This window comes from Camponotus vicinus, unplaced genomic scaffold (assembly GCF_025532165.1).
Source record: "Camponotus vicinus isolate PSW18456_S1 unplaced genomic scaffold, iyCamVici1.0 SCAF_9, whole genome shotgun sequence".
Lineage (NCBI taxonomy): Eukaryota > Metazoa > Arthropoda > Insecta > Hymenoptera > Formicidae > Camponotus > Camponotus vicinus.
In genome coordinates, this window is record NW_028141981.1 from 10,433,950 (window position 1) to 10,449,350 (window position 15,401).

Consider the following 15,401-nt stretch of genomic DNA (forward strand, 5'->3'; position numbering starts at 1 on the left):
ATATATATATATGTTCTCTATATAAACACAATTTAAATGCGAATTTTTAGAAAAAAATTTCGCATCGCGAAAGATTATTATTAATAAATTATTACCATTGGATGTAGCTTTTTCTACAAGCGCAATTATTATATGATTAGGCAAAAGAGTCTATAAATTTGTTACATGCAGACTTCGCATTCTGAAGGTTTTACAGATGCTATTGATAGTCTTAACTGTGAACGAAAAATATGTAATTATATATAATTTAAAAAAAATAATAATATTCCCAACAATATATGGAAAAAATCATAAAAGTGAATATGTGTTTAATCTTAGAACAATGACAATATACAAAGATATGTGAATAATTACATATATAAATTGTTCATGTTATATATGCTTATATATTTTATCGCTCGGCGTATAATATTAAAAAAATAACCTTATAAGATTTTATTTACCATAGTGTGTTCGCTGAAAAGTTTAGTTTTATATCTAATTAAGTATAAACTTAATTCTCGCATTGGATATGTTAATTACGTGTTAGCGTTTAGTTTTTTATTATCACAATTGCTTTCTTTGGAAAAGCATTATATGTACTGCTATATAATTCATAGTTATTTTTAAAGCGATATAAATTTACTTGATACGCATTGAAAAAACTCCAACATCACAGATATAGAAAATAACAAACAGATATAGCCTTATATTAGCTGTGATTAATTATATATTGTGTATTTTTTGTATGCTATTTTTATGGAACCTTTTTGTAATGCTTTATACATTAGTTTTTCACGTGTCAATAAAAAATACTAATTTAATTTTTATATATTTCACACATTGCAGTATATATAATTTTATAAAAATTTAAACAATTGAAAACAACGAAAGAAAATCTAAAAATGGCAGAAGCCGACAGTTTAAAAAAAGAATATTTTAAAATATATAACAGAATTGTCAACGCATCCTAATACATTTAAGCAGAAAATGAAAGAGAAGATGGACAATCCACTTTTAATACGAAATCATGAAACGAGCGAAAAGAACGGTTCAAAGAAGAAAACAATCGTCGTGGATAAGGATGAGTCTTGTCTCAAACGAAAAGATAAAATAGAGGAGGAAGCATTACAAGAGTTACGATTCACTCCTGGCAATGACCCAAGGTATATAATTATACAAGACACATTAAAAATTAATTCAGAAATTGATATACATCGTGCATTCTTAATTACGGTTTTTAATCAGATTTCAACAGCAAAATCAGACACAACGATGTTTCGTAATGTATACTGATTTTTATCGATGCGAGTATATCTTAGGCGAAGGTTCTGAAGCGTGCACGTGGTTTAAGGATGTTTTCACGTCTATTTGTCCAAACGCCTGGGTGCAGCGTTGGGATGAACTCAGACTTACGGGCAGATTACCTTGGCACAAATACAAAACACAAGGTACTTTTCCCGGTAACAAATATGGCGAATAAAGAATCTCTATCTTTGAATAAAAATAAAGAATGTAATGTTTGAAAAATGAAATAATTAAATGATAATGACAGTTATTAATTATTTTCTATTGTTAATTTTAATTAGTAAGAATTATCTTTTGATAATTATAAGAATTATATAAGACAAAAAAATTATACGTCGGGACGGTCTTCTTTTTCAAGTATTATACTTTAAAGATAATTTATATATACAAAAGAAGTAGGAAAATATATAATTGAATTTATTTACACCCTAGATAAGAAAAAATATTCAACTTTTATTATACATATACAAGATTAGTTATTATGAGGTAACTTATATATCAAAGTACGAAGTGCGAATAACTGATGCAATTGTTCAATGATGATCTGCAATTGCTGAAGGGTCTTCTTTTTCAAATATTAATTCTTCTTAGTATGGTAAATAGACTCTTCTTCTGTCTTTACCGCACTGATTACTCTTGCAGTTTTTAACACTTTTTTTCTTATATTTCAAAAAATATACACTTGTAGAAATTCTCTGAAGTTTCAACAAAATACAGCTGCTGCTTCATAGTAGTAGCACAATGAAAAAAAGTCTTACGCATAAAATATAAGTTTTTTTATAAAACAGTAATTTCTTAGGATTGCGCACTTTTTTAGGAGTACTAGAGTCTGCCATGGATGAAGACAACTTACCGATCTTCGAGCGTTGCCTCTGCTTAGCTAATGCATCTCGTCTCTACATTGATATTTATATTTCTCAGATAATAATCGACGATACCTGCAAATGCGAAAGCAAAGACATTTGTTTGAAGGAGACAATTAAAGCTACTTTTCATTATGAGTATTTTGCTCTAATCTATCACAATAAAATATTCAATAAAAATATAAAAAAAAATTCGCACAATTGGAACTTTTTGCAACCTACATATTTTACGCTATTTACATTATTTTAAAAACATAATTTTTTGTAATTCTTATATATCTGTATACATTCTTATTATATCTGTATACATACATACATATATATATATATATATATATATATATATATATATATACACATATATACACATATATACATACATATACATATATAACGTATTTTATATATCATTTGCGATAAAAAAACGTAGGCTAATCAAGAAACTAAATTGACATTATGACGAATTCAAACATTTTCGATGCTTTCGACAAGCTGTTAATTTAAATGGGCATATATTGACACTTTTGAGAAATTAGAACCACCTTACGTATATCATGTTGAAAGAGTGCATTCAGTAATGTACAATTTCAGGTTTGATTCCTCGACTGATGAATGTATTGGCAATCTTCGTCTCTGCAAATGCCCATCATTTCGTACGGACATAGGACTCCGTGGGGGTTTGTGTTTCTGGTAAGAAGAGTAACAAAAACCACACAAAATTGTCATGATTTTTAGCACATTTTATAGATAATGGACAATTTAATACTGTGACAATCTCTCTTAATCTAAAGAGAGAGAGACCCACCTTGGTGTCTTTAAATGCGATAATATTGATTCATAAGGCGCAATCGCCTTCACCGTCATTGTCGTCGTTGTCGCTGTTGTCATCGTTGTCGCTATTGTCGTCGTTGTCACTGTTATCGTCGTTGTTGTCTTCGTCGTCGACGTCGATAACGATGGTGATGGCGATGATTTCTTATTATTTTGTTCACTATCTTGGCATAAAACAGGATCTGTCACTGATGATTCCAACTCTGAAGATGTGATAAGATCATATGTGTTACAGCTTCTTTGTTTATCTTTTTTGTTTTGTTCTACAGGAGTACTTTGGTATAGTTTTGGTTCAGAAGCATCTTGATTAGGAGGTGTAACTTGTTCATCATTATGAAGTGACGTAATTGTTTCTTTTCTTTTAACAGGTGTTAATTGATTTAGAAATGTTTGCGAGAGATTTAACATAAAAGAAGATTCTGATGTGAATAAATTTCCATCATCACTACATTGCTTCAAATGACAAGTATCGTTTTTTCCCGTTTCATTAGCTGTATCATTTATTGGCTGTTCTTGTAATGACAAATCATCTTCGATGCGTGTATGCTTAGATGATTCTGAAATTTCTCGTAAAAAATTAGAATTGGAATTTTCAGGAACATCATTAAATTGGATCCGCTTCTTTTTAGTAAATTGACGGGTGTGATTAGCAACTTCTTTAAGTTTATCACTCAAAAGTTGACCTCCTGCCTCTGGTAATCTAAAAGAATAATCCTTTCATAATCGAAATAATCTAAAAAATATAAATTTAAAAATGTAAATTTAAAAACATCAATATTTGCAGTTTTTATACTTGCGTACTTGTAAATCTTTCCCATGAGCCGGTTACCTAAGGTCGAACAAATTTTCGATAATTTAAAACATTCGCGTCGTCCAGCATTGATCTTTTGACGCGCGGTCGAAACTTTCGGTCCCATACTATTAACGCGATCCCGCTGCAATTGTAATCTCTCTTCTGCCATCTTTAATTGCTCCTTAAGTTTCTTCACTTCGCTAGCTAGACTATTCTGTAGTTCCTTCTCCATGTCCCACTGACGAAGATTCCCTGACATTTCTGCCAAATGATCCAAAACCGTATACCTATACATCATCATACATATACAATTTAAAGTTTTATTGTTGCTATTGTTACTATTTTCTGTGTATAAATTACTAAATGTGTTAATTACCGTCTCGCAACTAATTTATGCTCGGTATCTCTTAAATATCGCTCTTGTTCTGCTTTTGGAAGATTTATTAGAGAATCTAGTTCCTCTTTAACATCTTTTTTAAGCGCATCCCAAACGTCATCCGTATTACCTTTATTGTCGACATTTACAGAATCAGATTTATAGAAAGCATTATTACTATTATTATTTTCTGAAGATAGCGATGATGAAGTATTACGATTAATTTCTCGTTGACTTTCTGCCTCATATTGGGAAAGCGGCATTGTAGTTTCCATCATGAAGTCTTCATGTTCTTGCTTACTCATGCTTGAATTGGTGGTGAGGTCTAAAAGCTTTACGGTAGATGCGTTGGAAAATACACTACTGTTATTATTATTTTCATTATTTCTTTGTTTTTCCTCTGAAATCTCTGTACTAACATCGTTTCCAACTGGTTTCTTGCTTTGACTGACATTTGTTGTATCGTGTCGCAAAGCTGACCTGTCATTTATAGTAACAATTCGCCCGCTTATGTCCGATTTTAATAAAACTTGAACATATTTACGGTTTATCTCTTCTTTAGTTAATGCTCTCAGAGCAGGTCTATTATTTTGTTGTTTATCGCTCGCTGATTGTTTCTCGGACGAATTCTCAACCGTTCTACTTTCTATCCCGGTATAATTCGGTGCAATCTCATTAGTAATGCAGATACTGAGATTGTTCGGTATTATTTTCTTAGCTTCTTTAGTTGATGAATGTTCAGAATTGGAGTTTAGAATTGGCTTAACAACATTTATTGAGAGATTTTTGTTTGCGTTTGTATGAGATACATTTGATGTTACTGAATTTTTTGCCGCATTGATATTTCTCTTTTTGCTCTCCATTGGTAATTGCTGAGAATTTTTTTCCGATTCTGTTGATTTATCTGGATTCTGTTTAATGTGCATATTTTTCTTTTCAGACATTGATTGAGATTTTACTAGGGAACTCGTTGTCATATTAGTATTTAATAATTTATTATTGTTGGCGCTATTATTGTTATCCACTACCTTTCTCTGTAGTTTCAGCTTTTCGCGCTCTAAGATTTGCTGCTTCAAACGACGATATTCCTCTTGTTGCGATGCAGGAAGATGCCTCACAGCCTGCAATAAAATATAAAAGCTTCCAGAACAAAAAATTTCTGTAGACAATTTATTTTATAATAATATATCTAGATAATACTAATTCTTTCAAATAAATACAAGCTATTCTTGCTGATGTATATTAATTAAATATAATGTAAAAAGTTGCCTTACCAATGGTGTATGCATATTAGATGAATCTTTAATCACTAATGGTACATCTCGTGTTGTCGCAGATTTAGCCACGTTTGCAACGGTGGATTGTTCTTGTTCTTTTCTCATGTCGCGCAGAAATTTGTGCAAACTCTGTTCGAAATCAGCACCGATATCTTGCGCTTGATGCTTCTCTACGGCGGGAACGAGGACGGAGTCCTTACGCTTCTCACCGTCGGACTCGCTGTCCGTGTCGGATCCTAAGCTTATTACAAATCGCTGAGTGTCGGACACGTGCAACGACGTCTTGGACGGATTAGCGTTAGACCAAACGTTCTCGTTAGGCTTCGTATTGTTATCGAATTTTCGCAGATTTGATCTTCTCTGCTCTATCATATTTTGATACCTCTTAGCATTGTTCACCACCTTCGTACTCGCAGGGATAATCGATTTTCTCATCATTTTCTTCTGCGGACTTTTTGCGTCCATGTTGATCTTCTTCTTACCGCTCACGAGTAATGAACTAGGTACACGATTAATCTCTTTCTCTTCAGTTTGCGATGAATTCAATCTTGTTGATGACACAGCATTATTGTTCATCGTTGCGTGCGTTGCGTTAATTACCGCAACTGATGCGGTATCTGTTAATGTTTTCTGTATAGGTTTTTGAGAATTTGTACAGTTTGCAGTAATCGAAATTGTTGAAGGACTATTATTAATGTCTATTAATTTTCGTTTCATAGAAGCTAGTAAAATAGCTCGCAACTCATTTTCATCCTCATCGACACTTTGCCTTCTGTTATCAATGTCTTTGGGTGCTCTATTAGATGCAGAGTCAAGATTGTCGGATGCGGAATTTGTTGATGAATGGGATTCGATATTTCTCTCTTGTGGACATTCAGCGGAAGCTGATAATGTAGAAGTAAGATCGCTTTTCTCAGCACTTTTATTTTCTGTCGTAATATTATTAAAACTAACTGATTCCTGATTGCCAATGGCATTTTGCAATTTCGATTCTTCATTCTCCATTAAACTCTTCTGTGCTTTATTGTCATTGTTACTTTCACTTGGAGATTCAGTAATTTGTCGTTCCACATTAGACGAAAATATAATATTTACATCTTTATTTACACAGTCATCTGAATTGTTTTGTTTCTCTACGAGTAATTGGAACAATGAGCTGAAACTCTTGTACCGGTTGAACGGAAGTTGGACTTCTTTCTTGCGTTTTCGTTTTTTACGCGCCGAAGCGACGTCATTATTCGCAGTACACACCGTCTTAACTGTGACGAAATGTTCGATTACTTCAGAACTATCTTTAGAGGTTTTTTCTTGAACTTCCGATGTATCATTTTCCGAATTTTCGTTCGTAAGTTCATTGAATGCAACGGACGCTGTTAAAATAGGCGCAGATTTCCTGGCAACTCGCAATTTTATAGGTTTGAAATTACTGCCGCTCTTCGCGTTCTGCGCATTTGCGGTAACGGTCACCGGTTGCATCTCGGCGCTTTTGAAGCTTGGCTCCGAAAAAACGTGCGTCTCGCACTTCTTCGTTACTGGCAACGGTTGCTGAAGCTGTTTGTTCGATCTTAATATAGGTGCGGGAACCAACGTTTTGTTGATTAAGGTAGGTATCTTATTCGCATCTTTGGTGATATCCGGCACACCTTGCATATATAGAGGTTCTTCCGTTTCTCCTTCGACAGCTTGGTTCGACGCTATCTCTTTCGGGATGCAATCTGTGGTCGGCAAGTTTTTGTCAATAACAGGAGAACCCAATGAATCTTTCTCCGTCTCTAAAAAATCGTCGATCGTTACTATCGACTCATTCGGCGATAGTGGTTCGGCATACATAGTCGGAGAAGTCCTTCTAAAAGGACATTCGGAAATATTTTGTGCTTCGTAAGTGCACTTGCCGAATGTCGAATCTACGTTTGCGAATAGAATATCAGTAGATTGCTCTATAACCTGCTGCTGTGTTTTTGATGAAATGGAAGGAGTGGAAAGAAGACTGGTTAGAACTGGAATCGGATGTGTATCAGGCACGTCATGTTGCGTCAATGCAACACCTGTTGAAGAATCGACTTGGCAACAAATACCGTCTATTAAGTCGCATACAACATTATCGCTTTGACAGTCCCTGAGGTGATCGGATAGTTTTTCTGGTTCATCATTCAAATCTGAACCGAGGAAGATCTCGGTGCACTGCTGAGACGGCGAGTACGCATAGTATTGCGATGCTTCATAAGCGTGAGACGTTAAGTAAGTGTTACTATAACATGATGCAACGTCAGTGGTCAGCAATGGCATGTCTTTGTTCCGCTCTGCGTCATTGAAGATCGGAGACTTGTTATTCGTCTCGTTTACATTGATGAATGACACGTCAGACGGTTCAATGCCAAGTAACGACGTATCGATAGGCACATGTGTGGTTATCTTATCGGTGGGTGAATATGGCAACTCTCCCTCCTTCTCGCCCTCGACGTCCGTGTCCAGCTCCATATCCTCGATGCGATTACTGTCGCATGGTGGTGTGCACGGCGGCGATGCAAACTTCAACAGCTCGTCGCCGGGCACAGGTATGTCGTCGAGGAAACTTTGACTGAATGGACTCTCGCTGCGAGAGGGCTTCTTGTTCGTTCTGATGCCACGTCGAACCCGGTTCTGATGTTTTTTCATGACTGCCGAACGGAGTGCAATCATGCGCAGTTGCAGCGCCTCTTCGTCTTGATCGTCATTCTTTGCAGCGGGCTTCTTCTCCAGTTCCATATCCGTCTGTCCATGATTCGATGATTTACTAGACTTCTTCTGTTTTGTCTCCAATGCCTTTTGTCGAAGCAATGCCAAATCTTCTTCATCATCGGCATCATTAACAATATCGGGTTCAGCCGTTTTATTCGTTTTCTCCTTAAAACGCATCGTATTATCATTGCTATCAGATTGCTTCTTTAACATATTTGACAGTTTCTCTTTCAACGACGATTGATGTTCCTTACTCCGATCGACGTTCGACTCCGACTCGAGAATACCCATGGAATCTAAATGCTTTACTTTCTTCAACAATTTTGTCACGTCACCGTGTCTGTTGAAGTAATGACGAGTGGACGGCGACGAATCTAGCCTCGATGGTCTTCTCGTCGATCTGACGGGCGAACGATGCGGCGAAATCCGTTTCGGCGATCTGAGTCTTCGCGGAGATCTCCTCAACATCGGCGATCTAACACGACTTAACGGAGATCGGGATGATCGAATAGGCGATCGCGATTTCACGGGTGATCTGTGTCTTCGGATTGGTGATCTCGAAATCACTCTTGATCTGCCACTTCTGCGAACTGGACTTAATTCTCTATAATGCGTTTTTTTCAGCGTACCAAAGTCTGTTATAGGATCGGAAGCTGGAGAAATTAAGTCATCGATGGTAATAATGTCATAGTCCTTTTTCTTTCTCTTTTTCTTTTTCATTCTACTTTTTGATCGGTTAGATGTGTCCGTGAGACCGACAATCTCCATATCGCTATCGCTCGAAATAGGCACTAGGTCATCATTTTTCTCTTGTAAAGTCGACGCTGTGTGTTTTGCCGCTGTACAGCCTGCTTCTCTTACATGATGACGATTTTCTTTTCCTTTGACTGGATCTTATAAAATCAGATTAACTTCTACTTGATTACAACAATATATCAGTATCAATAGCAATATATCTAATTATTCTATCTAAATTTATACATTTTTATCTTATATCTAATGAGAAACATACTTATTGTTATATTATTCGAGTCATAATAAAATTTTTGTTTTAGCATTTCAGTTTATAATAATTTTTAAAAGAAATTCCTTATATATTCTGTATATTCAATTTTACATTAAGTTGTTCACGGAAAAACGAAATTATAGATTACTGCAATAACACTAATCAAAAGAAATTACTTAAAATGTACAAAGACTTTACAACTGTCATTGCACTGTCATTGCATTAGATATACATGTATATCTAAAAAAATTTAAATGACAATCTAGAAAATATACACAAATGTTTCTCGCAAAGGTCCCTTTTAAGTAACATTTAACAATAAAATATCAAGGAAAAGAGAGGAATTTTATATATAACTTGTGTATTTCGAACAAAAGATAATGTGATCTAGCAAATTTTACCTCTCCTGCTCTTAGAATGATACATCATGGTGCACCAGGGAGCGCATTCACCCCATGATTTGCAGTCTGGACACGATCGTGTCCTGCTGATGACGTAGTTACAGGTCAAATGGCCTATCCCGCCTTCCTCGGATGAACTGACGTCCTCCAATGAGATCTCACCCTCCTCCTTCTCATCGTCGAGGATGTCGATTGTCTCCATGCAGCCGCTCGACAGATCGCTCGCCATTATTCAAAACTTACCCACGGCGGTTATACGTTTTCGACCTCAAAAGTCGTTCCAAGAATCCGTCTCGCGACACGTGACTCACTTCTTAAGGCTTGAGGTTAGTTATGCGAAGCACTATATCGAGAACAAAGAATGGGATAATCTGTGTGTCCCGATAGATAAAGATATTCACAAGTAGCAGAAGGAAATCACGGGGATTCCTATTTGACCTTCGCAGGAATCTTGTATCGCGCAAAAAAAAATCGTTTTTACATGTGGAGAAAAAAAATGTCTGACATTCTTGGAGAATGCGGATTTAATAAACGCGATTGATTACCGTGCACTGTCAGCATTAAGCAATCGCAACCTTGATTAAATACCTTGACCCCGTTCAACTCCGTTGTCAACCGTCCAACTGATCGACGATGTTCGGAATAATAGCGGCCATATTGCATACTAATCATGGGCCTGTTCTTTTTAGCTGCACTGCTACACTAGTGCAATTAGTAGAGTGAGGGTGGGGTCCCATGGAGCGTATTACAATATGCGCGTATTAAAAATCTGACCAATCGCAGACGTAACTTTCCCGTATCACAAACAGCGGAACGTCTGCGATTGGTCAGATTTTCAATACGCCCGATACGCGCGTATCGTAATACGCTCCATGGGACCCCACCCTGAGGGTGCAGTCCCACATAGAAGAAAAAGCGGAACGGAAAAGAAGTGTAGTGGGGGTAACCAATCAGAACGTTTCTCCAAAAGACATCATACCTAGCGTTCTCGTATGTATGTACATACCTAGCATATCTAGTCTTTCTTATTCATAAATAAAATTTATAAATTTATTTTTATATAAAATAATAATGTCATCCGTAAATTTTTTTGTTATAATATAAAATATGTGTGTGTATGTGTTTTATTTTCAGATATATATATTAAATTTTGTAACAATTTATTACACTTAACATTAAATTAGGTGAAAATATATTATTCTGAATAAAATATTTGTAATATATTATTCTGAATAAAATATTTGTTCTGAATGAAATATTTGTTATCTATAAAATATAAAATGTAATTTTATCATTGTTTCATATAAATAGTTTAGTTTAATTTTATATTTTCACAAAATATAAAAACATAACAAAATTACACTAAAATAATATATTTCTCTTGTTAAATTTATATTATTATAAAGTTCTTTATTCCATTCCGCTTTTATATGACTGGATTCCCCATGGAATATATTTTACGCAAAAACGGAAAAAATTCTAACCTAAAATTTACAATAATTCTGAATTAGCTTTGTTTTTTCGTAAATTATATTCCATTGGAATTTTCCATTTATTATAAAAAGATATTTTTTACAAAATTGATTATTCTTGTTAACTATAATTCATAAAAAATAATTTTTTACTCTTACTTATTTCCGCTTTTTCCGGTACAAGGGGGAACCTAACCCGGTTATTTAAAATCGGAACAGATATGTCTTTTGGAGAAACGTTCTGATTGGTTACCCCCACTATACTTCTTTTCCGTTCCGCTTTTCCGTTCCGCTTTTTCTTCTACGTGGGACTGCACCCTAAAGCCTACGGCACACGGTACAATTTTTCGTACTGGATTTGATAAGATTTAGTAAAATATTAGAAATGCTGCATTCTGATTGGTGCATTTTTAGTATTTTACTAAATCTTATCAAATCCAGTACGAAAAATCGTACCGTGTGCCGTCGGCTTAAGTAGCAATTGAATGATTCGTATTAAGTTAGCGGGAAATTTTTCAGCCAACCAAAAATCTTCTTATGGAATCGTTTGTATTTCGTATGAAGTGTGATTAAAAACGTTTGTGAGTAATTAGAATAATTATAAAAAATTAATCATTTTTACAGTATGTAGTTAGCCAACATAACTAAATATTAAAAATTCTCCTTATGAATCGTTTGTATTTCGTATGAAGAGTTTTGAAGTATAATTAAAAAGGTTTGTGAGTCATTCGTTTAATTTTAATTAAATTTTTTTATATTGTGAAGTTAGCCGGAAGCTATATAAAATGGACGCCGTCCTGTGATTGGTCGATTTGCTTATGGTAAATACTAAAATTTTCTCATGTGTACTGACTTTAAGTGTAAACAAAACGAGCAAATTTATCTCTTTTGTGACTTTTAATCCATGACTAATTTATTATTAATTCCGCACACGGTCTTACATACAGGTCTGGAAACTCCGGTGGTGGGGGAGGTCTCACTTAGGCCGGTATTCATAGTCCGTTCTTATATTTAAGATCGTCTTAAGAACCCATTCAACCAATCAAATAGCTGCAATGCGGTATCTCTTTTGTAACTTTTAATCCATGACTAATTTATTATTAATTCCGCATAATCGCATAATATATCATGGATCGTGGATAAGCGTAGATAATTGAAATATGTTTTTCTACCAATAAATAAGTAAATCTTTTATAATTGTTTTATAATGTAGTCATCATTCAGAAAATGATCACAATTTGTGATTATGTATTTAATTGTTATTTTATATTCGCTTTCAAATAATAAACATATAATAATAAAATTTATATAAAAAGATGGTAATATATGTAATCCAATTAATTATAATTGACAAAATAATTTCTTGTGAAAAAATAAAAGTAAAAAATATAGAAGAATTTTTTTTATAGCTTGTATAAAAAATCAGTTTTATGCTAAGTATATTATAATTTTCTGGACTGTAGTAATATTTAATATATAATTTTTGCTATATAAATATATATTTCTGATATAAAATCTATTTCTACAGATAGTAAGATCGGCTGAGTTATGTCACAGAATATCGGAAGGCTTACATCAAAATGCGAGAGAGAGGAGATGGCATATATCAATATGAATCCATTGCTGATGTTGTAAGAGCAAAAATAGATATCTCTGTAGATTTTATTATTTTTGCATCTGAAAACTTGAAAATTGCCCATGCCTTATCGGAAGTAAGTCTTCTTTTGTATTTTCAAATATATACCCAGCAAACACAGAATATTACGGCAACATTGCGGCAATGTTACAACATTGCAGCAATGTTGCTACAATATTCTGTGTTTGCTGGGTATAAGCGCACATTTTTAGCATATTCTTTTGTTATCATTTTTTTTGTTAATTATTATTGATTATTATTGATTACTTTGTTAATTATTGTCAATTAAGAAGAAATATATATTTATATAGCAAAAATTATATATTAAATATTACTACAGTCCAGAAAATTATAATATACTTAGCATAAAACTGATTTTTTATACAAGCTATAAAAAAAATTCTTCTATATTTTTTACTTTTATTTTTTCACAAGAAATTATTTTGTCAATTATAATTAATTGGATTACATATATTACCATCTTTTTATATAAATTTTATTATTATATAGTTTATTATTTGAAAGCGAATATAAAATAACAATTAAATACATAGGTCCATATTCTGAATCCTCTTTTATCGATAAAAGTGCCTCTAAAAGTGGCTTACAGCCAATCAGAAGGCTTATAAGCCACTTTTAAAGGCACTTTTATCAATAAAAGAGGATTCAGAATATGAACCATAATCACAAATTGTGATCATTTTCTGAATGATGACTACATTATAAAACAATTATAAAAGATTTACTTATTTATTGGTAGAAAAACATATTTCAATTATCTACGCTTATCCACGATCCATGATATATTATGCGATTATGCGGAATTAATAATAAATTAGTCATGGATTAAAAGTTACAAAAGAGATAAATTTGCTCGTTTTGCTTACACTTAAAGTCAGTACACATGAGAAAATTTTAGTATTTACCATAAGCAAATCGACCAATCACAGGACGGCGTCCATTTTATATAGCTTCCGGCTAACTTCACAATATAAAAAAATTTAATTAAAATTAAACGAATGACTCACAAACCTTTTTAATTATACTTCAAAACTCTTCATACGAAATACAAACGATTCATAAGGAGAATTTTTAATATTTAGTTATGTTGGCTAACTACATACTGTAAAAATGATTAATTTTTTATAATTATTCTAATTACTCACAAACGTTTTTAATCACACTTCAAACATCTTCATACAAAATACAAACGATTCCATAAGGAGATTTTTGGTTGGCTGAAAAATTTCCGGCTAACTTAATACGAATAAAAGATCGCATACGCTGCGGCACGATTTGTATCCCCATCACTTTCGGACACAAAGGCATAAGGCTCTCAATGGTCTAGTTTTCACCGAAGCGTTAATTCGCATCTAGTGCGGCGTAGAATCAAATTTAAGTCGATGGAAACGCGACTAAATACTCATTTCACTCCCGCTTCGCTCTACAAGCTTTATCGGAGCGGCAGCGAACTAATACCAAATTTAGTCCGTGGAAAAGCTTGATAATAAATAGTGCCAACCTTTACTTTTCATGTGCTAACCTTTAGCACACACACATGCAATCCAAAATGTTATCCAATGTTCCAATTGTTTTAATATTCATTTTCTTTTTATCCAACTGTGTGCACTATATATATTTAGAGGTTAGATCACATACTGTATTACATTCAACAAAAGTTAAGTTGGCTGCACTGAAATTTAATCTTCCTCACTTCTATTCTACTTTCGATGGAAACAATATCTTAAATCCGATGCGCACCGAAGCAGAATCGGATTGAAGACTTCGGTGGAAACTAGACCATTGAGAGCTTATGCTTTTGTGTCTGAAAATGGTGGGGATACAAATCGTGACGCCGCTGGACGCAGCGTATGCGATCTGGCAGCCTTGGTCAAACCCGACCACTCGGAAACGCCAAGAAAAAAACGTATACGTAAATTGCATATACGGAAGAGAAAATATTCGCCAATAGGAGCAGAGGGGTGGGACCCGATTGACCACGTCGCCAATTAGCCAATTCAAAATAGGATTCTCTGATTGGTTAATCATTGCTGGTTACCCTAGGCATAGGTCGATATAATTGGCTGTGGTCAATCGCAACGTGGTCAAACGGGACGCTCCTGGAGCAGAGAATAGATACTATTTCTGTTCTTATTGCCTGTTCCTTAGCATTGTGCAAGGGCCTTTACTCGACACTGTTGACACGCATGCGTCAAAATTTCAAGGCGACAATAAAGGCCATCACACATAAAATTGCATAGCTGCATATGTATAACATAAGACCATATGGACCAATGAGCATCGAGTATTATGTTATGTGTCAATATGGCGACTTAATATTCGATGCTCATTGGTCCATATGGTCTTATGTATGCATAGCTGCCCAGACAGCACACATGTCCAAAAGACATCTAAAAGACGACTTAAAGATGTCTTAAAGTCCTCTAGACGTCTTTAAGACATCTTTTGGCCTTCTTGTGCTGTCTGGGTGCATATGCATACATAAGATCATATGGACCAATGAGCATCGAGTATTATGTAAGTCAATGGCTGCGTTCGTTTTGACGGTTTTAGCGCTGAAAGCATCGCTCTATTTTCGTTTGATATTCGATGTACAATAAAGACAGAATGATGCTCACAGCGCGCAAAGCGTGCAAAGCGAACGCAGCCAATATGGCGACTTAATACTCGATGCTCATTGGTTCATATGGTCTTATGTTATGCCTGGTTATGCATATGCA

The 15,401-nt window shown here is 34.4% G+C and overlaps 2 protein-coding genes across 3 annotated transcripts; one reads left to right on the forward strand and one right to left on the reverse strand.

Annotated features, from left to right (window-relative positions):
• The first annotated feature begins 822 nt into the window (after positions 1–822).
• On the forward strand, positions 823–2,193 carry LOC145977329 (uncharacterized). 2 transcript variants are annotated; one of them, XR_014440479.1, is made up of 4 exons: positions 823–1,145; positions 1,228–1,430; positions 1,720–1,882; positions 2,105–2,193. XR_014440479.1 is itself a non-coding variant. In XM_083109224.1 (2 exons), exons 1-2 carry the CDS (start codon positions 970–972, stop codon positions 1,460–1,462), a joined length of 411 nt encoding a protein of 136 aa, XP_082965350.1. In that variant the 5' UTR covers positions 846–969; the 3' UTR covers positions 1,463–1,541. The 2 variants fall into 2 exon arrangements, 1 of the variants encoding a protein (XP_082965350.1); XM_083109224.1 differs by lacking the exons at positions 1,720–1,882; positions 2,105–2,193 and having other exon boundaries at positions 846–1,145; positions 1,228–1,541.
• Positions 1,721–10,227, reverse strand: LOC145977323 (uncharacterized). The gene is made up of 7 exons (XM_083109211.1): positions 9,553–10,227; positions 5,425–9,038; positions 4,151–5,271; positions 3,783–4,061; positions 2,956–3,681; positions 2,693–2,837; positions 1,721–2,225 (listed from the first exon to the last, which is right to left on the reverse strand). The coding sequence occupies exons 1-6, from the start codon at positions 9,779–9,781 to the stop codon at positions 2,738–2,740; spliced, it is 6,069 nt and encodes a 2,022-aa protein (XP_082965337.1). The 5' UTR covers positions 9,782–10,227; the 3' UTR covers positions 1,721–2,225; positions 2,693–2,737.
• Positions 10,228–15,401: the final 5,174 nt, after the last annotated feature.